Consider the following 26290-nt stretch of genomic DNA (forward strand, 5'->3'; position numbering starts at 1 on the left):
AACCAGTGAAACAAAAAAGAAAAGCAAAACCAAAACAAGACTAAGGAGAAGACTTAATTTTTGTTTGTTTGTTTGTTTGAATCTTAAGCAGTAGAGCAGCTACTACAAAAATTCAGACCGGCGTCTTTAATTTGGAAAGTCAACTTTCATTACGGGGCTTTAAAGTTAGATGAATGACCAGCCATTTGGCTTGAAAATAAAATCTCTGAATTTCAGAACCTGTCTTTAGAGCACAGCAAAGGAAGAGGTGACTCAGGCCACACGCAAGTGCCAAGTACACAATACAAATACCAAAAATACCCCAGCAGGACCCAAGGGACATGTATGGAAGGCTGTGAGGATGCTAGGCGGTCAGTCGGGATGGCGTAATTTCTATACTGAGTTGGAGAGAAGATTGAAGAAGATATACGGGACTAAAGTTATCCACCACCACCACCCCAATGAGTGTGAAGAGACTGAGGGTCGACGGCCAAGCACGTGGGCCCCGAGATTAGCTTCAAGAGCTGTACCGGATATCATGCTACTCATGAAAAGATTGCGGATGCTTCTCTGTTGTAAATATCAAATTTCCAAGTCTCCCAGCTCTGCGGCAGGGGAGGATGCCCTCCTCCACAAATCTCAGCCAAAGGTGTTGGATGGTGAACGTGCCGCAATTCAGATTCAAGGGTTTATTCTCCACAGGTAACTATAAACCACAGCAACGTGTCTTAACACAGGGTCAGCGCTCCCTCTTCAGAACAAGGGCAGCGGCCAGCTGGCAGCCACTGTTAGCTCACTGTGGGTCTCAGAATCGGGGGAAAACTACAATTGAACAACGTTCCCATACGCCACCAGACTTTCCATACCAACAGTAAAACAAGTCCAAGGGAACCACAGATCACAAGGTCAGACAGATCAGGGTCATAACCCTTCTCTGCCCCTTACTAGTCATGTGGCTTGGGGCAAATTTCTGACCTTCTTTGTGCCTCCATTTCTCTATCTTTAAAAATGAACATAGGGCTTCCCTGGTGGCGCAGTGGTTGAGAGTCCGCCTGCCGCTGCGGGGGACACGGGTTCATGCCCCGGTCCGGGAAGATCCCACATGCCGCGGAGCGGCTGGGCCCGTGAGCCATGGCCGCTGAGCCTGCGCGTCCGGAGCCTGTGCTCCGCAACGGGAGAGGCCACAACAGTGAGAGGCCCGTGTACAGCCAAAAAAAAAGAACATAGTTCTACCTCACTGGGTCTGATGTGAGGATCAACATGACATAGTTATAAAGCAGCTACAACAAAGTCTGTGGCCCCCGAGAGTTAATGCTCCACAGTCTTTGATTCTGAGAAATGCAAGAGAGGATCTACCGCATCGAGCCTTCTCTGCAGCCTCTCACCACCAGCCACTGCTGACGCAGACGCTTCTGCCCCCTCTAAGTCCCCAGCCCCCAACAGGTCCAGATGGGCTAAGCTCTGGGCAGAAGTCACAAGGCTGCCGGGGCTCACAGCAAGGCGGTCTACTCCTGCTCATTCATGTGCTTCCCTACGAGCTATCTTACACCTCCATCTTTCTGAACCCACCAGGGACTTTGCCGCTCACTTAGGTATGGGAGACTGGCTTCCAATCCACTCCTCACAGCACCCAGCGCCACATGAAGGCACCAGCTCTACTAGAGACGCCGGTCAATGGAACCCACCACTTTCTGTAACCAGGGTCCACGTACAGGTAAGCAGAGAAGAAAAGGTGCTCCCCTTATTAGGATATGATGTCCTAACTAGCCAATAAAGATGCTGGAAATGCCTGTGATGGGCAATTCACTTTTGGGGGTTAAATACCACCGTCTCCTGATCTCTTTTTAAATATACATAACTTTTCTCCCCTTTTTACAAAAGCCATATGTGCTCATCTTAGTCAAGTTAGCAAAAAAGCAGATATGCACCCCCCCAAGAGAGAGAAAACTTTTAAAAGTTAAATGCCCTATTTTCTTTTGAAACAATCAAAATTTAAGACATCAACTTCTAGGGTGAACTGACTGCCCTGGCAGGGTTGGGAGCAGTAAAGTCAAGGAGCAGTGGGGTTGAGGAAGCCCTCCCTGAAGGGGTGGAGGAGAGAGAGAACAGAAAGAAAGAGAGACGAAGGGAAGAGGCAAAGACAAAGTTTGCCCATGACTGCTACCTTATAATTTCTAAGTGTGCACCCAATTTCACCAAAACCTGCTAAAAATTGTTTAAGGTGATTATTTTTCTGAACTTCAGACAAATCACTCATGGTTTGTTGTCACAGACACAAAGCCAGTTTAAGGGGTACTTTGCTATCTCCCCGCAAAATTCATCAACTCCTTGAAAAGCAATCATGGAACCAAGTCAAGTAATCTCAAATGCCAAGTAGCTGTCTACGGGAAACCTCTATGTGTTTGCCCAGTTTAAAGGAGGCAAGTTATTATTTCATAGACAAGAATAAAAATGGTCACCAGTGAGCACACACAAAGTCTACAGGTGACATGCACGAGGCTGTAAATGGGCATGGGAGCTTACCGTCTAATGACTTTAACCGACTAGCACCAAGCCTGGGGAGGCATATGTACCTCTGAGGCACAACAGCGGCTCAGGGCAGCATCGGGGATAGACGTTGTTAGGAACACCTTCACATTCAGGATAAACCAAACTAAGCCAAGCCTCTCACTGGGTGGGAGAGAAGGATCTATTGCCCTCCCAGCCTGCCAGAGCACACACTGAGTTACATCTCGGGGTACCAACGTTCCCAGCTACGAAGAACGATACTAAGATGCTGCTGCCATCTTGACTACGGACACGTGCTAGCAGGAGGTACTCCTTTTCATTTGAAATCTGTACAGGAAGCAGATAACAACTCCTGGTATCTACTTACAAGAGATTTTCTTTTGTGGCAGAAAACCTAAAAGAATTACTTATCAAGGACCTGCTCCATCATTTAAAAATGAAGAGAAAACTACTTTACTGGGGAAAAAATGACTTTGGAACATTTGAAATACCTTGACCTATGATGTAATGTCCTCCAAGGAGACTGAGCTAGCAATTCTTTACTGGCAATGAAGTCACCCATCACCTTGAGTGTACAGGTAAGGAATAGCTAGAGATTGATTGACTGCAATGAATAATACCCACAAGTCATAAACATCAGCAGAAACCCAAGAAATCCAATTCTGCTGGATTGTTTTCTACCCGTCAGAGACTACAGCTGTATTTACACACTGCCTATATCAGAATATCAGCTGCTGTAGGTTTTCCTGCATAAGTTTGCTTTCTGGTAGCTGGGGTCATGGCATTTCTGTACAATAGAGCTACTGGGGTCCTATGTGATCTACATACATTTGGGCTTCATTTTTCAGGACCTAAGATAAGGCAGGTGTAAGTTTTGGAACAGAGAGTCACCAGGCTGGATTAAAACCAAGCAGTCCAGGCAGTGCCTCCTTTTTAAGGCTCTGAGAAGAGTTTTAATGACTACACAGCAACTTCGGTTTTATTAAAAGGGTTCTTAATCAGATTTACTCAGATCCTACTGTAATCAATACTGTACAGCTGGTATGCAGAGATGATGGATTTTAAAAAAAAAGAAACAAAAAGAAAAGCACATACAATGAAAACTAAATTTATAAGTGCTAAGGAAATAAAGAAAAACGTTATAAAGAGAAAATGGTGAGATTAATTCTGTGAAATTCCCAAAGAGTTTTAAATTGCCTAAGAGACATTCAATGACACACAGAAAGAAATGAGACTTCCAAAAGAAAAGTATTTTTATAAATGCATAATAATTTAAATTGGAAATAAAATATTTATTAATAACTATGTCAATATCACTAAAAAGTTCAAAGAGTATGAGACCCAATTTTATTGTCAAGAATTTTATGATCGAGGGCATCCCTGGTGCTACAGTGGTTAAGAATCCACCTGCCAATGCAGGGGACACAGGTTCAAGCCCTGGTCCAGGAAGATCTCACGTGCCATGGAGCAACTAAGCCCATGCGCCACAACCACTGAGCCTGCGCTCTAGAGCCCGTGAACCACAACTACTGAAGCCCGCGAGCCACAACTACTGAGCCCGCAGGCCAGAACTACTGAAGCCCATGCGCCTAGAGCCCACGCTCCGCAATAAGAGAAGCCACCGCAATGAGAAGCCCACACACCACAACAAAGAGTAGCCCCCGCTCGCTGCAACTAGAGAAAGCCCGTGTGCAGCAACAAAGACCCAATGCAGCCATAAATTAATTAATTAATTAAATCTATTAAAAAATAATTTTATGATCGATCTTGGAGTGAGGGAAAGATTGGATAGTGTTATGCATCTAATGTTTGTGACCCCCCCCAAATTTGCATGTTGAAACCCTACCCCCTCCCATGGGATGGTGTTAGGAGGTGGGGCCTTTGGGAGAAAATTAGGATGCAATGAGAGTGGAATCCTCATGAATGGGATTAGCGTCCTCCTAAGATCCACGAGAGAGCCTGCTTCCGCTCTCTGCTCTCCATCATGTGAGGATACGTGAGAAGTGAGTCGTCTGTACACTGGAAGCAGCCTCCCACTTCAACCCAGCCAGGCTGACACCCTGACCTTGGAAGTCCAGCCTCCAAAACTGTGGGAAATAAATTCCTGCTCTTCATAAGCCACTCAATCAAAGTATTTTGGTTGTAGCAGCCCAAACTGAACAAGACTGATAGATAAGCAGGCAGGCAGATGGAGACACTGATATAGATACATAGATAGACACACACATATACTACACATATACTACTATCAAATAACAATAAAAGGTAAGTACCAACTAGTACTAGAAGGGGATCGTTTTCTAACATCACGTATTGGGTATAGACAGAGGAAGGGATTATTCCGAACCCTCCAGTAGACTAGAGCCCTAGAGAAGGCTACCTGAAAGTGAAAACTAAATTAGATCCTCAAGACAGGTCAAGATTGTCTTGAGCAGAAAGGAAGGGAGACATGTCAGGCAGAGGGAATCAAAGTTTGCAGGGGCACCCAAGGGCTGCTTGAAGACAGCAAACACAATCCTAGGAAGAGAGAGGAGGGGAGGGGAGGGGAGATGAAGGGGGGGAGGGGAGGGGGGAGGGGAGGGGGGAGGGGAGGGGGGAGGGGAGGGGGGAGGGGAGGGGGGAGGGGAGAGGAGAAAAAAGAAAAGAAAAAAGAAGGAAGCACTGTCACTTCTCCTAACTACACTCCTCAGAGAAGCTGTTTACATCAGCACATGCCTAGAACCATGCGGGGAGGGGCGGACAGGAGTCTATGTCAGGGTTTGCCAAACATCATCGGGGAAAACGTTAGAAATCCGCATTTGCAGGCTCTCCCCAATCCTAAGCCTCACTATGGTGTGGGCCCAGTGCCGTGGGCTGCACAAGCCCTGCAGGGGGTCCTCACGGTCCTCAAGTATGAGAGGCGCCCCCCGACTTCATGAGAAATCTGCACTGAGATATGCTTACCAGTAAGTCCTTTAAAAGATACACAGGAATTCTATTATATATATATGAAAGAGAGAGATGCATTTTATCCAGTGCCCAGAAAACAAAAAGTCAAGCTCTTCAAGTAGCAGGAAGTCTCCACTATAACAAAAATCTCCTTTCCAGACTTGTTTCAGCTACTTATTTTGGCCCCTCCCTTTCGGGCCTCTCCAAGGTTGGAGTGCTTTCCATGACATTTTAAAATTTGCATGAATAGGAAGCTGGGGGGATTCACTCCTCATCTGATTGATGACCAAAAATATCAAGCTCTTCATGTTTCAGCCATGGATGTGCTGTGAACTGAGCACTGCCTGCGTCGTGGCTTGGAATGTCACTTCTCCACAGAACCACTGTGGAGTAAGAAGCACTGACTAAAATGCTCTCCACTGACTGTGACAGACACTTACTGACAGGAATAATTAGAGACCTGGCTTGTGCTCTAAAACACACACGCGCGCACACACACATAACCCCAAATTCCACTGCTGGAGTGCCCAGCATTGCAGAGGCTGGGTTCCTATGTTACCACTGTCACTGTGGCTTGTAGCACAAAAGTGAAAGAGTATTTTTATTTTGAAAAAAGAATAGCAAAAATGACAGGCCTGTTTGAGTACTCTGCGGTTTAAATCCACAATACACAGTCTTCAGCATTTAAATATACATATAGGACAATTTTGAAGGGGAAAAAAAATCTCATCTGGAGAATGCGTACCCATATTTTGAGTTCCACTTGGATTTTCGGTTAGTTTTTCAAAGTCTTCAGGTCACCCCCAAATTTTAGCATACCCAACTTCTCCCAGCCTCTTGTAATACTTACTAAGTTCATAATGAGTTCATGTGAATCCAGCAGTAACTATAAAAAGCCAAGTGATGTGAGAAACACTCTCCAATTCCATTTAAAGTCCCCAGAATGCCCAGCTAGGGTAGAATGACATCATTATCTATGACTTATTTTAAGCAACTTCGAGTTTTTGAAAACATTTTTTTTTTAACTTTAAAGACAGGACACCCAAATACTCTCAGGCTGAATTATAGATGTATTTTTGGATGTCATTTGATTGACTAATCAAGTAATGTCATGTAATTATTAGCAGAGTTCTTTTTTTTTTTTTTTCCTTCTCTGAGCATCTGTTTGAAATCTGATGCTCCACACCACCACCAACCTGCACTTACGCCACAGCCTCGGGAAGCAGAGAAAGACAAACCCTCATGTGGTCAAACCAGGTCCATGGTATTTTGTTTGTATTGGTATTATTTGTCTTAATACACCTGAGCTGATCTGCTCATGGCTGGCACTCACAAACTGAGAAACTAAGATCGGGTATTTCATCCATCAGTTGTCAATTATGCAGGGTGCTACGGAGTAAACAGAGCAGGACACTAGCGTAAAGCTTGCAAAAATTCATATAACTAAGATATCATCCAATAGAAAGCCTGGAAAGTCTACTGATCACAACGCACGCATTTGCATCTTTCTAAAAGTTTGCAATAACTAGCGAGAAAACATCCCGAGCAGGACAAGAGCAAACTTCCTACGTGCAACCCCAAACTGCCATGAATTGAACTTAAAACAGATTTGAAATAGCACCTGCCCACCCCTTCCATACTGGGAACACAGACACCCTATTAAAGAAAGGCCTTGTTTTATGGACCCTCTCCTTTTGGCAGTCCCACTAATTAGAGAACAAAGGTCCTGAGATCTAACGGCTTCAGTATCGACCTGCCACATAAACTTCAAAATGAAGGGCCACTTTCATTTCAGGGCCCTCCCTGCCTCGGCACCAAACAGAAAAGCACAGCTACTTACGCAGTGGATGCCCAGTCCCCAAAGGTACCCCCATCTGCAAGAAGGTGGTTTCTGTCTGGTCCAGGGGGCCCATGGGCAGCGGCAGCCGTGGGAGATGGGGAGGAAAATGAGTCCAGGCTGCTGGGAGGAGTGTCCTCCTTAGGAAGATTGGGACGGTCACCTGGGGAGGAGAAAAAGCCATCAACTTTCAAATACTCTGAGGAGAAAAAAAAACCTCCACTAAGAACTACATGGTATCGCTTGATTAGTCAATCAAATTATATCCAAAATTACATTTACAATGCAGCCTGAGAGGATTTTGGTGCCCTGTCTTTAGGGATTTTGGTGGTTTTTATTTTAACCAAAGATGCTTAAAATACATTATAGGTAATACAAAGTGAGGAGTGTTTTCCCCACAAGAAAAAACAATAATCAAAGTCAGATCAAACGGAAGATGAAAGCCTTAATGGCGGCCACAGTGACCTCCTGGTCTCTAAGGAGCACAGTCATAAATCAGTGATAACCTCGAAAACAATCCAGAGCAGTACCCCAGTCCTGCAGGGTCCAGCCTCTCACTTTCTAGTCACAAGATGGCCCTTTAAGCCACTGCCAATCACCACCCAGTCATAACAAATTCAACAACTTGAAAGGGACCTTATCTTCTGAGCTGGTGTCTTGGATTACAATTTAATAGCCCAATTTATTAAATCCCGGACACAGAGAAACTTCCATTTCCCGGTGAACATTAGGGAGGATGTTCTACAAGAACCAGACCCCTGCAGTGACTGCAGGGGATGACTTTAAACCCAAACGAAAATGCATTTCTTAAATGGGTTGCATGATTTATTCGTTCACGGAGGACCATTTTGTGAAATGCGTTTGTATCATCTGTACACATTATGGGCGTGGGTGGGAAATGCAGAAGGTAGAAAAGCTCAGAAGAGCAGCCGTGTCCCTCGACTGGTCTCCTCGCTTTCATGGTACTCCCAGCTGCCATCAACACATCTGAACAGCCCGCACTGAAGCTTGGACCCTTCAGTCAAAGTCACAGTCTCCATTACATTGTAACTGCTCCGGGGCAGCGACTTTCTATTAAGACAGCACTGGCTTGGCCTTGATTTTATAAATGCCGGGTCACAAGAGTGGCTCAACAAACTGCCGTGGCAGATGACACACAATGTGGAGGGTCACACCCCAGCCACAAACAGCTTCCAGCTGATTAAACCTTCGTATTTCCTCAGTCCCAAGTCCCAGAAATGGAGGGTGTATGAACACCAGGAACAGCGAGGAACGTGCTCTCGGAAAACCATCTTAGATGGATTTCAATTCTGCTAATAATGGAGCGCAAGAGCAACCCCGGGCTCTGATGAAGCTCGCTCCCAAGATACTAATCTTGAAAATTGACTGTATAAAATAATTCTTACTTAACTCTGACCTAGCTTACAACTAAGGCTAAAAGAATCTTAGAAGTGGAGATCTGGAGAAGCAGAATTCAGGCCAGGAGGAATTAGAGGGGGTGGTGATGGCTGGAGGAAGGGACCCCTTATAGAAGCAGCTAGGGGGATGCACGATCCTGTGCAGAAGATTGCGGTGAGGGAGTTTTCTGAACTTTTTCTTTCCTAAGTGCATGGTCAGGGAGAGGGATACAATGGGGTGAGAGGTGAATGTGATCTCTGTGAGCAGGTCTTCTCCCTGGGCAAAGTCGCTCTACAAAGCCTTGCTCTCTCTCCATTCACAAACACACAGCCCAGAAGACCATATGCTTCCTCTTTCAGTGAAGTTCCTTTTTCTACTGCCCTTCACCGCAAACGTATTTAGCTAACTGGAATCATTCAGCCCCAAAAAGAAGGGTTCATTTTCAGGCAAATGAACCCAAACCCACTGATCTATCTCTATGATTTCCTTTGGATTTATTTTCGTCCTGGGATACAGTCCACTTTGAAACAAAGGCTGCCTCTCCCCCTGTGCCTGGATAGCTCAATCCATCCAGTTCTTTCCTGCAAATGAGACCTGGAGCTCCAGCTTTCCAGGACCCTTCTGTGCGTCGTTCAGTCGTCCTGGGCAACAACCCCCTTCAAAACTAAGAAGGTCTCCTATGTAACCCCAGCGCGGAGTCTAAAGTAAACTCCTGAACGTTTACCTGCACGAGAGCTGCCAATTCAGGGCTTGGCCAGAAGTTGCAAAATAGGACCAGCTCTGCAGCAGGACAAGACAACCTCCAGAGTGGGTCACAAGCTAGCAGCTTCCTGGCTGCAGGAGACTGGATGTTGGCCCTCTGCTCTCTGGGCTGCAGGCCCTGTCTCTGGGGCAGGACCTGACACAGCAAAGCAGCAAGTGAGAGTCTGGGCCCAGCTATTCCCTGACTCACTCCTACAAGGAGAAACGTGTCAATGAGAAGCTGCTTTGGGGAAGTGGAGCCCAAGGGTCTAAGGTTCCTTTCAAAAAGATACCTGAAAGGTTCTCACAACCATATACACTAGCTCATCACCACCCCCTCCAATCCTGTCCCTAAGCAGACTGACACAGCACAAATTGTCACTCAACATATTAAATCACGTGCTAGTAAGAGAATTTCTCCCTTACTTCCTGCCAAACAGTGGCAATCTGAACCGTCAAGTGAAAAGAATATTGATACAACGGCATAGGTTTACACAAAGTGATCAAACGAAGAGATCTCTCAGCCTGCTTTCCATGCGCACAAAATTCCTCTCTCTCACTGTTCAAGAATGAGCTTATCTACCTGAGAATCACTGCATTTGAGGAAACACTAATACCAGGCATGTAAAGGTTAAATAGTCTAAAATTTTAGTTCACCAAAATTAAATGACTTCTTTTTAACTAGTAGGAAAATAATAAAGCTTTAAAAAATTCTGTTTGACAATATCAGGAATAAAGATTTTAAATCCTATGAAACTAATTTGTACTTGAGAACTACAGTCCGACACCCTCGTCATTTTTCACCTTTTATTTCTCCAGAGTGTCACACAAACTCTTTCCCTAGGTGCTACCCTTCAACAGGCATCTCCAGACTCATCACCTGCGACTAACAGTGTTGATCCGAGTACGTGAACAAAAAATGGTGCTGAAGGGCTTTTGTTATGAACAGACTCCAAGATGAGAAATAGAACACAACTACCACATCTAGAAGAGACAATGACTTCCTCACAACACCCAGCTTAATTCCCACCTCCTCCATAATCTCTTGCCAACCACCTTTTCTGCTTGTTCTCCTTTCTCACGACGGCAGGCAAGCAGAAGTTTACGTTGCACTGTCAATGCTTTCATGACCTGATTTTAGCTCCCCACCTCCGTTATGCATCTTTTGAGGGTGGAGACCATGTCTCATCTTGGTAATCCGTAGAGAACACAATGCAGTGCCAGGCAAATCAGGAGGCTTCAGGAAATACTGGCTGTGGACTCACTGCCACAGAAAAGATCATGAAATTGAAAAGCCAGTGCCTCTAGGAATTAAGAAGGAAAAAAATCTCCAAGTATTGTTAGAAAATCTGCACGCAGCTTCTGATAATCGTCCTCTCCCCTTTCAAGCCACAAACATCTCTCACCCTCTTTCTTCAATTTACTGAGGTTCTACTTATATACTAAGGCACACTGCAGATGCCAAGTTACAAAGGTGAAGAATCAGCCTCTAACCCAAAGGTGCAGAAGACAGTCAGGTAAAGCCAACACAGCAGAAGGTGGTAGGGTGTCGAGTTTTATATCTCGCTAAGGCGTCTGTATTTGTGCTACAGGCATTAGGAAGTTATTGCAGGGATTAAACAAGGAAGTGATACAGATTCAAGAGATATTCAGGTATTACAGTCATCGGACCTCTGTGAATGAAGGTGAAGGTTGAAAGAGGAACCTACCATGACCCTCAAGTTCTTGCTTTAGGTAACCGGGTGAATGTAGACTTATCCATTGAAATAGGGCATGAAAAACAAGGAGCAAGTTGTGTGTGGGAGATAATAAGACCAGCTGTAGACATGTTGGATTCGAGGGGGTAAGAGATCGAGGGGAAGATGTCCAAAGGAGAGCTGGTTTTACAGCCCCAGAGCCCTGGAGAAAGATCTGGGATGATTTTATTGAGAGGCATGTGGGTTGAGTTGAAGTCATAGCACTGGATGGAGAGGGCAAAGGAGAAGATATAGAAATGGAAGAGAACCCTGGAGGAACTTCAGAGTAAGGAGCAGCCTTCTCCGTACTGATGGTGGTGGTGGTGGTTATTGTTGTTACTATGGTAAACAGAGAGAAGTGTTATCTTACAAGTATTTCGGTTTCCGGCCCAGACATAGATTCGCATAAAAAATGGACCAAAAAAGTATTCACGAGGACATGCCTTTCATGTCAGCTACTGGATTTCACTATTTAGTCTGATTTCTTTATGACCCTGAGTACATGCACATGTGTTTTGTTTTCAGGAAAAGACTAAAGCGATCTTCAATGACTGGCAGAAAACTGAGCAGGAAGAGGGAAAAGGAACTTGATAATTCTACCACAGTTAACAATACACAGGATGTTTATCTATCTTTCTATCTATCTATCTATCTATTTATTTATTTATGGCTGCACTGGGTCTTTGTTGCTGTGCACAGGCTTCTCTCTAGTTGTGGCGAGCAGGGGCTATTCTTCATTGTGGTGCACGGGCTTCTCACTGTGGTGGCTTCTCTTGTTGTGGAGCACGGGCTCTAGGTGCGCAGGCTTCAGTAGTTATGACACACGGGCTCAGTAGTTGTGGCACACGGGCTTAGTTGCTCTGTGGCATGTGGGATCTTCCCGGATGAGGTCTTGAACCCGTGTCTCCTGCATGGGCAGGGAGACTTAACCACTGCACCACCAGGGGAGCCCTATCTCCTATATTTTAATAGGCTGATCAACTTTTACTCTAGATAGTTGAACTTTCTTGTTCTGATGATAAGTGCTTCTCTCCACTCACCTTCTGCTCATTTCACTTAAACAGAACTGCTGTTGGAGGGAATAAGGCTTAGAGTTTTCCCTCCCATTTCATTCATTTCTTCTTTGTCCATCTCTCAAATAAACTTCCTAACTGTTAAGACGTCAGAGATGGTTCCCCTTGAATCCATTACCTGCTGTTTTCTACTCAGTCTAGAATGTTTGAGTATGAGCTGAAACCACAGGAGATTTCTGTTATTTGTCAGAGATGAGTTGTCTCCACTCATAAGGCTGGTCCATGCTCCCCTCTCTCAAACATCCTGGCTTATGAATTAGAAGAAAGAAAGAAAAAGAAAGGGGACAGAAGAGAAGAAAGAAAAATGGAAAAAAAGAAAAGAAAGAGAGAAGAGAAGAGAAGAGAAGAGAAGGGAAGAGAAGAGAAGAGAAGAGAAGAAGATCTAATGAATTAGTTAAACTTCTGACAAACTCCGCAGTTACGTATTTGGTTAAATGGAAGACAACAGCAGACTCTCTCTGTGGTTCCGCTGGCACAGAAATATGCTTCCCGTCAGAATAATCTTAGATGCTTCTAAATATCAAACAGCTAGTCACTAGGATCAAAGAAAGATTTATTGTTATAAGTGCAGAACAAAGTAACTGCACTTGTAACAACAGAGTAACACTTTTACAGTAAAGGCCAATCAGGAAATTTCCAGTCAAGACGGCAATGAAATTTTAAATGGAAACCCACCTCTCCTCTCACATGTGCCCAACAACAACAGCAATGAAATGACTTTTAAAATAAATTTGCACTTGAAAACTTGTTTCCCATCTCTGTGAAACAGAAACAGAAAGGAAATAGTTTCAGAAGTCAGCGGGAGTACAAGCCAAAAGTCTACCAGCTCCAGGACTCATCCAAACCAGCAGAAACAACAGACATTTAAATCCTGTGGTATCCTTAGGTCAATATACCTACAATACACCAGGCATGGTTCAGGGGTAGAACCAGGCTCCCCGTGTGGAACTAGGGGTTGGGAGACACTCACCACACTAAATGGAGGCCAAAAATCTGTGACCAAGTTCCCCACTTGCCTGGAAAGTAGATTTGATAAGCCCAACCACTCCCCTCCCCGGGATGAGAGTTACGTACAGGAATAATAGCTGGTTCTGAACCAAAGCACCTGGTTCAACCTGGTGAACACAGTGGTCAAGAGCCGGAGAGGGAGTAGAAGAAAGAAGGAAGAGAAGGAGGCTCTAAGTCGTCCCAACGACAGGTACACACACAAAATCCTCCTTCCTGATGGACTTATACCTACAGTTTCTAAGAACATAAAGCAAACTAGGATAGTAAACTCAACAACAACAGAAATTCAGCAATTTAGAGATCTGTAACACAAAAGAGAAGTGAAATTGCCAACATTCAGATCCCAGAAAAAGAAGTATACTGAGAGGAAGAAATATTTAAAGAAATAATGACCAATTCCTCAAAATTAAAGAATTTCAAAGACCTCAATCTAAAGGACTCAGAGTACCAAACAGACAAATAAAGAAAATACTGCACATAAGATACCTTATTGCAAAATTTGAGAATATCAAATACAAAGAAAAAAATAAAAAGCATCCTGACAGAAAGAACAGACCATATTTTTTAAAAAGACCCAGAGTGACATTAGAGTTCTCAACAGCAAAACTGAATTCAGAACAATACTGAAGTAACATTCTTAAAGTATTGAAGGATAAGAATTTTGAGCACAGAACTGTATATTCAAACTGCCAATCAAATGTGAGAGCGTAACAGTGGTTGAGAGTCTGCCTGCCGATGCAGGGGACACGGGTTCGTGCCCCGGTCCGGGAAGATCCCACGTGCCGCGGAGCGGCTGGGTCCGTCAGCCACGGCCAGTGGGCCTGCACGTCCGGAGCCTGTGCTCCGCAACGGGAGAGGCCACAACAGTGAGAGGCCCGTGTACCGCAAAAAAAAAAAAAAAAAAAAAAAAAAAAAAAGTGAGGGCGTAATAAACCTATTAGACTTTAAAAACACCCAAGGTCTGCCACATAAAGAACTATAATGATAACACTCCCAAAACACAGTTTTCAAGTATTTAAATAAAAGAAGCAATATGAGATTTTCAATGTCTATCATTGTCTTCTAAAAACTCTAGGACAAAAGAAAAAGGGAAAAAAAATAACCAAAATGATCCAGAGCCTAGAATCTAGAAAATATCAACATAGTGGGGGTGGGGAGCCCAAAAAGGAAATGAGAGTCCATTGGATATTCATCTTATTAGAGATGGAGGCAGAAACATAGTTGAGTTTAAGAAGCCAACAGATAAATAAGCTTACAAATCTCAAAATAAGGCAACCACCTTAGAAACAAAAACAGGATACACATTATTAGAAACAGCATAACATTTGCTTTTGTAAAGAGAAAGGAGGAAGGAAAACAAAAAGGTATCAAAATTCATTATTAAATAAAAATTATAAAATGACAGAAATCCTAACATAATGGTAATCATAATATACATAAATGGATTAAACTCATCAATTAAAAGACAGTGATTCTCCAAATATATTTTCCAAATCCAATAATATGTTGACTACGAGAAACATGCTTACAACAAAAAGACAAAGCAAGGCTGGAAATTCAAGAAAATAAAGCTATACTAGGCAAATATAAATCAAAGTACACAATGATCTTAATAAACTACATGAGAGATAAAGAGGGTCATTTTATACTGATAAAAGGACAAGATGATGGAGCAAGAAGATAAGCACCTAATGATACAGCCTCAAGCAATATATAGAACCGTAAGGGAAAACAGAAAAATCAACTGTCATTATTGGAGACTTTAACACACTCCTCTCAGAAAGTTCTATCAGGCAGGGAGAGAGAGAAATATCTGTAATCAACAATACAAAGCTGCTCTATTGTTTAGATACACACACACCTTGAAATAACAGAGGATAAATATTCTTTAAAACAAATGTTTTTTTAAGGATTTTTTTTTTTTTTGGCCACACCATGAGGCTTGTGAGATCTTAGTTCCCCGATCAGGGGTCGAACCTGGGCCCTCAGCAGTGAAAGCGCAGAGTCCTAACCACTGGAACGCCGAAGAATTCTTAAGGAAATGTTTTGAAGGATAGATATTACACATCCTCTCTTCTCAGACCAAAGTTACAAAATATTTAGAACTTAATAAACGAAAGGATAGATTTTACCATTTCAATATGCTGGTAAACTAAATATGGTTTAAAAGAAAATCATAATGGAAATTAAGAAAGATTTAGAACTCGACGATAAAGACATTTCATGTCAAAATTTGTGAAACATGGCACAATAATACCAAAGAAAACTTTATAGCTCTAAAATATTGATTAGGAAACAAGATTCAGAACATTTCCTATGCCATATTTAAACAGACAATTTCCCTAAATACTGACAGTCAAAGGGTCATCATGACTCTTTAAATATTCACATTACATTTCATCAGGGAAAACTCTCAAAACTAGAATTTACTAAAATACATTTGATTTCTTTTATATTTTAGTGTGCTCACTCAACAGGGATTACTTGTATACTATCATTAGTGTACACTAATGTGAAAAGCTAATATTCTTAACTATTATTTTTATTATCGATTGGTATGTAACACTTACTGGGGGAAAAAGTCTCCAAAATCACAGTGGAAATCGACAAGAAAATGTGACCAGACATATAAAAACTCACTACCTAAGTACAGAGAAATAAATCTCAAGGCTAAACATGACCTAGTTTACTTTTGAGGGGGGCTTCAGCCCAAACTAGGTAGATTCTTTCCCCAGCAGGGGGCAAAAAAGCTGACGTGGTGACATTTACCCTAGCCTCCTCCTCCCCTTGTGCCTGGATTCATTTTCCTGTCATTCTGCACTGTAATTATCCTCCTTTCATTCTGAATTTTCTATCTTTTAAACAGGGCTGCCCAATAATGTCTTGCTTAGAGTATTTCAATTTCTTCTTTGCCCACTTGGTGTGTCTGTTCTCATGATGCTACACCCAAGGAAGACTCAAGCACCAAAAATTGAGGCTTAATGTCTGAAGCTGAAGAGGGCACAGCATGTAGGGAACTGAGAAAGGCTATCCTCAAGGAGAACATGTCTGGGTACAAGTCACAGTAGTAGACAGACTGATAGCTGTGGGAATGGAAGTGATGGGAAGAGGCTGAAATGGGAAGAGGATGATGAAATGCCACAGGAAGAGGAGAGTTTTGTTTGTTTTGCTAACTTATATAAGCCTGTTCAAAATACAACCTTTGAACTAAGCAGAAAATATTCAGGCTGCCCTAGTTTCCATCATGTGGCAGATATTATGACATCAATAAAATCTCCTTCGAGCCATAGTGGTCTTTCTTCCTAAGGTCACCCAGGACACACAGCATACTGAAAAGGAGAAGGGTGCCTACCATCAAGAACAGTACTCCCAAACTCATTTCAAAGACACTCTGATGTAATTTCTACTATGCTAAAAGAAAGTCTGAATTGCTATATTTCATCATGTCAAAAGCTAGTTTCTAATACTGCACTGACTAGTGTAAATTAGAGTAAACCAAAATTTATGTTTTCCCTCCCCCTGCTCAATATGCAATGGGACTTGACGTTGTATATAAAACCTGATGCTGAACAATAAATATGGAAGTGACCTCTATAAATAAAACTAAATCTGTCTAGGAGCTGGTGAGATGCTTCAACATATGAAACAGTAGAAGGAAAACATTCCCCCACCAATGTTCATAAGGCCAGCATAACAGATGGGATGGGTGCCAACAGTGGCATTTTAAGGTTGATAGAGATCAAAGGACATAGCCACCATCCATTCTTTAATGACCCTGTGTACAGGAAAAGTAGCATGGACTGAGCGGTGCTGGTCCCTGAAATGTAGTTAATACAAGTCAAAGTATACTACTTAACTCATGAGAAATGAGACATCATAGAACTGTCATACTGCACTGGAACACTAACCCATCTAGGAGAGCACTCTACTTTTAACAAGGACACTCAAGAACACTTGAGTCATACATAGCCTCACTCTTCCTACCTAAGTCTTAGAAGTACATCATAATGTCTTCTTGCTTTCAAATTACTGGGTGAGACTGTTGTAGTCAATGAAACATTCAAGGGTTCCAAGGCTAAGTAAAGGAGCATGACTTCCACAACAGCTTAACACTCACTACTGCTCCAAAGGGAGGATTACAGTTCTGCCCAGTATTTTGGTTTTGCATCTGGTCCTTAGCGCTAGCATCCCCATATTTACTGATGTGCAGATACCAGTGTGACCAGATACCCAAATTTATTGAGACTGAGGAAAACAGGAAAAGGCTACATTCCAACAACATAGAAAGACAGCCTGTCCTGCCTAGCTGGATTATCTAAGACTAGTTTCGTCCAAGTAGCCCACTCTTTGGCTAGTTAAAAAAAAAAAAAAAAAAAAAAGTGAACAGGCCTGTTTCTTCATAGCATACTTAGATACTCACCCAGAACCTCACGGAGTCCTATGAGCTTCTCGAACTAGAAGCGGCAGTATACACACGGAATGACTAGTGCACAACAGAGCAGTCTGTGAGCAGCATGGCTGAGAAGGGTCAGGATCAGATCCCAAACCCCACTAACACCTAACCAGCCAAAGAAAACCCAGCACTGCCTTCATAGCTTCCCATATGCTTAGTCTACTTCAACTAAAATGGCCACGGAATTGAGAGACCTTGCATTATGAGGCACTAGCAATAGTGGCGTTATACAGACAAGATCTATAGAGAGAAAAAGAAGTCACCCCCCCACACAAAAAAGGAATCCAATGCAAGACAGAAAGTAAAGCCGATATATTTTTCAGGCCAGATATTTATTCTTATCCTTCTAAAAACGTAAGCCAAAAGAGTTATATTATCTTGTACATTAGTTTGTACGTACACACACACACACACACACACACAATTCCTTTCTTTAATTAGAATAATAAAGATAGGTTAGGAGACTCAAAGTTTGACTTTAAAATTGAACTTTTAAAATTGCTAATGTAATTGGGTGTCTTTCTTTAAAAAAACCAAATCCAACCCTCCCATTCAAAGGGAATTCTTCTTTGCTGTCCACAGAGCAGTAGGTAGTAAATGACTATTAAGAGAAAACAGTTTAGATTCTTTGATCAGAAAATCTTCCATTAGGGAAACAAACGGGAGGGGGGTAATAAGAAATTAACCCTGCCAACTGCCCATTAAGGAAAGAACGCTAATTGTATTTCTCAGCAGTGAAAGGTGCACTGAGAGACCAGTTATAATTGCCAAGTGGAAGGAAAGGTTCGTAAAGTCCCACTGACCCCAATTCTCAGTTCTGCTGCAAGTTAAAGCAATGTCATGCTGGGGGCGGTAGGGCAAGATGTCCCAGTTCCTCTCATTTCATTTGGCCTCACCAAACAAGACAAACCATAATGGGAACCATGATAAAGCTAATTAACATGCAGGTTAATGACAGTCAGCGGCTAGCTAAGAATAATTCCCTTGGGTAATATAATTTCTTTATCTGAAATCATGTCTAGGAAAGGGAAATGTGACTCTCAATGAAATAACCTCCCACTCCCAGTCCAAAAAGTCCAAAAAACAAAAGTACACATAGATATGCATCCCCCCCAGAAAACTGAATAAGAGAGAAGTCAACTCCTAAACTACAAGTTAAACTGTCACAGTAAGGCGTGAAAAGATGTAATGAAATTGCCATACAATTATAAAGCAGATTTTATTTTCTACTGTCTGAAGATATTAAAAATTAAGCATAACGCCTGCCTGAAAAGCTACCGAATGGCTAAGACATGGCAAAAGTGTATGCTAGGAAACGCTGATGAGGGAATCGGCTGTGTTCTAATCGCATGACATAAAACACAGACCCCATTATAACGTTACAGCAGCGGCTAACAGGCTTTACGTTACAACTCCAGGAACCACCTCTGCTACTTACAAGGTCAATGAAAGGCTGTAGCAATTCAATTACAAAGTGAATAAGACCAGTTCAGCTGCAATGTCAATAGAAGTCAAAGCAAATTGCTTTACTCTGTAAAGCAGAGAGCATTTTTATATCGTAATCACAGTCCAGAGGCATTATTTACAGACTGAGATTTCTGCCTATATAAACAAAAAATATAACCACCATCTACGATTATCCTTAGGAACCAAAAAGTAATCAGATACTGAATCAAGCTGTCTTGCATAAACTTCTGAGGAAGCCTGACATTTTGACAGCTCAGGAAATTTAGAGCAGTGGGTTCAGAACACACTCCAGTCCAGCTGAGAAAGGAGGGTTGTTGGACTCCTAGCTACTTACCTATCCTCCTCCCCCATCACATCATTCTTTTCACCTGAACAATGTACATTATTATCAATTGTCAGTTTAAGGTAGCAACCAATAAACTTATTAAGCTGGACAAAAATAACCAAACACAAAAGACTAAGTACATTTTCTTGGAAAGTATACCACACAGGAAAATATATTTGAAGCCCTCTCTTTTACACATCAGGCCCGCTGGAAAATCTAAGCTAAAATTGAGTATTCACTAAATATTGGGTGGTTTACAGCCATGAACTCATTTGTTCGTGGCAAAAGCCACGGGGAAGTTTACTGACCCAAACTCAGGAGGCTTCAAAGGGGAATTTGCCTAGGTCATATAAGACAGTAAGAAGAGAACAGGGATTTAAATCCAGGTTAGGTTAAATCCAAATGTAACCACAAATAATTCTACCACTCAATAAAACTCTTTGTGGCCTAAGTATTTCCAGTGATAGTGATCCCCAAAACGCTAGGACAATGTGACTTTGAGAGCAGCCCAGGTAGAAGGTGAAAGATGCATTAAATCCAACAGGAAAACACTAAGCGTGACAGCTCCCCATTCTCAATGTACTGCCAGTGAAATTTCTCCAGGTCAACTCATGCTAGCGCGACTCCATATGCTTTTCTCTTGGGCTCTGCTTCACTCTTTGCACTTCAAAATCTTCAACTTACACCCAACACGCCAAATAACAAGCACAACTTGCATCAGTTTTAGGCTGAAACTTTTGTAACTTAAATACACATACTCGTATGCATGATGCATGTGTATATATGTGTATATATGTACACGTATATATGTGTATATATGTGTATATACATATATGTGTATATACGTACATGTATATAACAAGGAAAAAGAAATACAGATACGTTTAAAGAAGAAAATCATCATTCTCTCACTTCCTAAGGAAAACCACTGTCATAACTGATTAATATTATTCCGGATTTATTTCTATGATTATACACTTATTCACACAGTTTTCCCTTTAGAAGTGAGGCTATTCTGAAATTCTGTTTTATAACTTACTTTAGTCATTCAAAATCACACCATGTATATTATTTCTGTGGACACATTTCTGTGATCCTTGGAAGGCTAGACGCCTGTGTGTGATGACTGAGGACCTGTACCACCTGCTTATGTCTGGCTGTAGAACAAGGCCTTTAGGAGCACACCCACACAACAGAACATACAGAATACTATACAGCAGTGAAAAAGGAGAGGGTACTCTTTTTGTGTTGATATGAAAACAATACCAGATATAAAGTTTTTAAAAATACGGTGCACAACTAGCTTTTGAGCACACAGGGGATATATAAAAATCTCTATTCATCTCTGCTTATATGTACATGAAGGATTCTAGAAGGAAAAATAAGAAACTATAGGTTGAACCAAGTCAAACTGCTGCTATTCAATCAGTTTTGACATAGACAAACAGCAGAGCAGTTTCATGTGATACGACCCTCCTAATAACAGCGGCCAGCAATCCAATTTGGAATTTTAACTTTGAAAGGATTTAAGAAACTATAGGTTGAAATGACATGTAAATGAAAAAACATTTGAAATTGCTGATATTAGATAACTTTGGAACTGAGAGCTGGCCCTCTGACATGGCTCAATCTATTAATAGCAGTGGTTACAGATTTGGTTTGCAGGGACTGAGTTGATGGGATTGAATGGAGACTTTTCACCTTACTGCAACTAACGTAAGACCAGATATTTGTTCATTTAGGTAAATGGGTATCTACATCACGATAAAATAAATATACTGAAATAAAATGATTGCTTTTCCTTCTCCCTGCCCATAAAAATGAGCGACTCCTTTCTCTTAGAGGACCCATTTTTGTTACAGTGTATTGTGTCCCAGGTTTAAATCCATCCTCATCTCTGGCCCTTTCTTCTCCTTCATCTCCTTCATCAAAACCATCACTCTGATTCCTTTACAACAAAACTAGCCACTGTTTTTAATGGAAAAACTAACAATCACTCTTAAAATTAAAAAAGAATAAATCAATGTATTGTTTGAAAGGCACATGACATCTCTGAAAAGACTGGCCAAGGAAAACTCCAGAGAAGAGAAGACCATTTGCTGAGGCACTTGGGTTTGCACTTGAGCAGAGTGGTAAGGAGCCCAGACTCTGGAATGGGACTGGTTAATCCTGGCTTTGTCACTCACTAGCCAGGAGACTCAGGTGAGCTCCTGACCTTCTCTGAGCCTCAGTTTCCCCAATTATAAAATACGGATAATAATACTACCGATAGGATTGTTACGAGGGTTACCTAAGTTTAACGAATATTGCTAACAGTAGCCGGCATATAGTATGGTATCTGTAACTGTGTACTATTACCCTCCAAATTTTGTATCCTGTTCTCACATTAACTATTAAAATTTTTAAGAAAAAGAGTCCACCTTTAAAATAACTAAGATAATAACCAGAGACTTAAAGAGTCACTATTTCTATTCTGACCCAAAGAGTAAAATAAAACCACAGCCACCATCACCATTCAAGCTCAAAGACTCCTGTTGCTGAGTTCAGAGAACAAATATTAGTACATGCAAAATGTCAGCCGTCTAATTCACTGTAATAGGTTTGAAGATTTTTTTTTCCACCCAAGGTTGACACTGGACTCCTTCTAAATACTGCCTAGAAGACGTGTGTCTTCTGCCATGCCAAGCAGAATGAGCATTTGGAAGGAGCCAGGCTGCAAGGTTGCGACCCAGAGTTCATAAAAGGCAAGGAGACACAACTCGTTACAGGAGTAGCCTCCACAGTTGACTCGATCTCACATCATTTCTTTTTCCTCAACAGCTGGGAAGGATTCAGTAAGTACAAATAAACTGACCACAGGTTTGTTTGGTTCTATTAATTGTAGACAGCAGTCTTATCTCCTGGTAATTTTTATCACGGTCCATAAGAGTTTTCTGAGTAATAACAATTGCTTGGAATTGGCCACACTGAGATAATACCTTCCCCTTCAAGATTTCTCCTCATCTTCCTAGCTACAAAGGAAACGTTTCAAATCAGTCACTCCTGACAGCCTTAAAAATTCTATTTCATTCAGGATAAACAATACTTCAGCTGGTTTGAAAAGATGTTTCTTAGACAGCCCGGCTACCTCCTACGTTGTAAGTGTTTCAAAGAGGGCTATAAAGAGAGTGACAGCTGCTTGAATTCAGAACTAGAAATTAAAATAAAAGCTATTAGAAGTGAGGAAAAAACCCACACCACAGGGAGACAAGCTTTAAAGAATTTTTCTCTCTTCTATTCTAGTTACCTGCCATGAACTTTTTTAAGGCGTTAAATAAGACTTTTTTTCTTCCCCCTCCAGAGAGAGGGGGAAATGTTCATCCCACACAGGAGCATAGTTAAGATTATAGAGGAAGTCATATAAGAAGGTGCCTCGTGCTTTGTCACTAACATTAGGGGAGCTGAGCTTCGAGGAAGCGTCTGGGGAGACGCCGGTGCAGGAGAAGCAGCGGGCATGATCTATGGGCAGGTCACAACTCAATCGCAGCCCTGGCATTTCTGGCTGCCTTTTCCAACCCATTGATCTCATCACGGTAAAAGTGAGAAATAATCTGTCGACAGAGCCTGTCACTGGATTCAAGCCCGGTCTTAGATTTAACTTCACAACACAGTAATTCCATGCCAGGGAATCATGACTTTGCTCAGAGGAGGTGGTAAGATGGCTCGGCCTTTGGAAAGTTATTATCCAGAATCTACCCGTGAAGCGTCATGCAAAAAAATGGTAAGAATCGAGAGAAGATTACCAAGCATAAGACATAGATCTGCTTGCAGCCGGTTACTTGGGCTGATTATTAATCTCTGCAAGCTGATCAGCTATGTCTATAAGGAAATGTCAATAGCTGCAGAAGGTCTCTGAAAATCCACATCAAAAATGGTTTTACAGTGATTCTTCTCTCACATAAGTGTCCTGATACAATCTGAGGGAGGACGGGGGTAGTAACAATTCACTTACGAAAGCATGCTTTCATGAAGGTCATTTCTTTTTTTTTAATTGGAGCACAGTTGATTAACAACGTTGTGTTAGTTTCAGGTATACAGCAAAGTGATTCAGTTATACATATACATGTATCTATTCTTTTTCAAATTCTTTTCCCATTTAGGTTATTACAGAATATTGAGCAGAGTTGTCTGTGATATACAGTAGGTCCTTGTTGGTTATCTATTTTAAATATAGCAGTGTGTACATGTCAATCCCAAATGCCCAATCTACCCCTCTAAAGATACTCCCTTGGGAGCTGAGATTGGAGAGTGCATAGTTGCCGTGACTGTCAGCTCTCCATCCTTGACTTCTACAGAAATAAACATCTTTGAGTATGGTGGGGGCCGCCCATCCTTTACATAAGCCTGTGACTGAATGGATATAAGTCTGCGAGGTAAAGTAGGAGAAAACTGAGCTCTACATTGTTCATAATTATGAGACTAATCTTTCTCTAAGAAGACACAGCATTTCAGTTATTACTTAACATTTCTCTGTCCACTGGCTTTCCACATACACTATTTATACCAAACCTATTTTCTAAACAAGTTACATATAACAATATGTATTGAAGACACTAACAAGATGAGATGATTTCTTCCTTTTGATGGAAAGATGGTCTAAAGATATATATTAAAAAAAAGCCTCAGGACAAAACTAAGACATAAACACAAGGAAAAGATTTACCTATGAGCCTACAATGTGGCTGATGACATCTGTGTTGATTAGCTGCCTTCATTCTCCACACCTGGTCAGTGGAGAAGTACCAACAACTTGCTTTCACATTTCTACCAGATATCCATTTTATTTTCAATTCCTAGAGCTCACTCAAGCCCACATCAACCTAAGCTTAAATTACTTAACCAGCCTTTTACCATGGCCTTCTTGACTCCTACAAGACAGATCTGTCCCACCCTGATTTTACAGACTGATGCATATCAGGATACGTTCTTCCTTTAAGAAAGGAGGAAAATGGTCCTGCTTTATTGTTACCCCATCTCCCCTTCAACAGTTGTATTTTCACTTTTTTGCCTATAAAGTTCTGCATCCTCGTCATGTTCTCTACCACACTGTAGGACTACAATAATACGTGTTCAACAAAATGGGCTCCAGTTAGCACATCCGGGATCCAAGTGGGAAAGTGCCAACCTAACGATACCCAAAGTAAGAACTACCCTAAAATAATATTAAATCCTGCCAATTGGCTCGCAAGATGATTTTGTTTTCAACTCTTTATAAGTCATATCTTTTCTGTTGTCTAAATAAACAAACTGCTATACCATGTACAAAAGAAGACAGGCAAAGAATACCTAATTACCAAAGAAGATACAAATAAAACTAGTCCTGTGAATGTCTAGTTGTGTTTAAAATTAGAGCTAGCATAAAGGAAGAATGGGAGAGCTTAGTCAAAATTCAGATGATAATCCTCTTCTCACTCACCAAACCTTCTTTTAAAATGTTTCTTCTGCCTTGAAGAGAAAATAGCAAAGAATATACCTCATACAGCCTCATGAACCTTCCTTGTGTATGGGGACAAACACAACAGTCTCTCTTTATATAAAAAGGTACTAAGGGTCCGGGACCCAGCCCCGTCCACCAGACACTGCACCAGCAGCCACGTTGCCACCACAAGAGGGCACATGCAGCCCACATAGGGGATACTCCCTGAATGCCTGGCTCTGGTGGCCAGTCAGTAATGCACTTCTGAGCCCCACAAGGCATCTCCTAAATAAGGCCATTCCTTCAATTCTGGGAGAGATAGCTGATTTACCTAATACATAGAAACAAACACAAAATGAGGCAAAATGAGGAGACAAGGGAATAGGTTCCAACAAAAGAAAAAGACAAAGCCTCAGAAAAAGAACAAAAGGAAACAAAGATAAGCAATCTACCTGTCACAGAGTTCAAATTAATAGTCATAAAGGTAGTCATTGAACTCGGGAGAAGAATAGATGAACACAGTGAGAACTTCAACAAAGAGACAGAAAAATATAAGCAAGTACTAAACAGAAGTTATAACTGAACTGAAAAATGCACTACATGGGCTCACCAGCAGACTAAATGAGGCAGGAGGATGAATGAGCAAGCTGGAAGAGAAAACAATAGGACTCACCCAGACAGAGCAGCAAAAAGAAAACAAAAATTAAGTGAAGATACCTTAAGGGACCTTTGAGACAACATCAAGAAGAAGAATATTTATATTACAGGGGTCCTAGAAGGAGAAGAGGGAGAGAAAGGGCCAGAAAACTTATTTGAAGAAATAGTGGCTGTAAACTTCCCTAATCTGTGGAAGGAAAGAGACATCCAGGTCCAGGAAGCCCAAAGAGTTCCAAGCAAGATGAAACCAAAAAGACACACACCAAGACATATTATAATTAAAATGGTAAAAGTTAAGGACAAAGAGACAATCCTAAAAGCAGCAAAAGAAAAACAACTTGTTACATACAAGAAAAACCCCATAAGGCTATCAGCAAATTTTTCAGCAGAAACTTTACAGTCCAGAAGGGAGTGACACAACATGTTCAAAGTGCTGACAGGAAAAACTTCCAACCAAGAATTCTGTACCCACAAAGTTATCATTCAGAATTGAAGGAGAGATTAAGAGTTTCCCAGATAAGCTAAAGCTAAAGGAGTTTATCACCACTAAACCAGCCCTACAAGAAATGCTAAAGTGACTTCTTTAAGCTGAAAAGAAATGGCACTAATTAATAATGAGAAAACACATAAAAGTAAAAACATCACTGGAAAAGGTAAATATATAATACAGGTAGTGAAACCACTTAAAATGCAAACATGAAGGTTAAAAGACAAAAGTAGTAAAC

The 26290-nt window shown here is 41.7% G+C and overlaps 1 protein-coding gene across 5 annotated transcripts in view; it reads right to left on the minus strand.

The window, feature by feature from the left end:
• The window catches only part of ARHGAP10 (Rho GTPase activating protein 10), a 325386-nt gene that overhangs the window by 19022 nt on the left and 280074 nt on the right, over positions 1-26290 (minus strand). For 4 of the 5 annotated variants that reach the window (XM_067736723.1, XM_067736722.1, XM_067736721.1 and 1 more), the window contains one exon: positions 7256-7415. The exons of the other annotated variant lie outside the window; for it this stretch is intronic. In XM_067736723.1, the coding sequence (XP_067592824.1) occupies positions 7256-7415 (160 nt within the window). The remainder of the gene's footprint in view (positions 1-7255; positions 7416-26290) is intronic. 5 annotated transcript variants of the gene reach the window in all.

This window comes from Pseudorca crassidens, chromosome 4 (genome assembly GCF_039906515.1).
Source record: "Pseudorca crassidens isolate mPseCra1 chromosome 4, mPseCra1.hap1, whole genome shotgun sequence".
In the NCBI taxonomy this organism is placed as follows: domain Eukaryota; kingdom Metazoa; phylum Chordata; class Mammalia; order Artiodactyla; family Delphinidae; genus Pseudorca; species Pseudorca crassidens.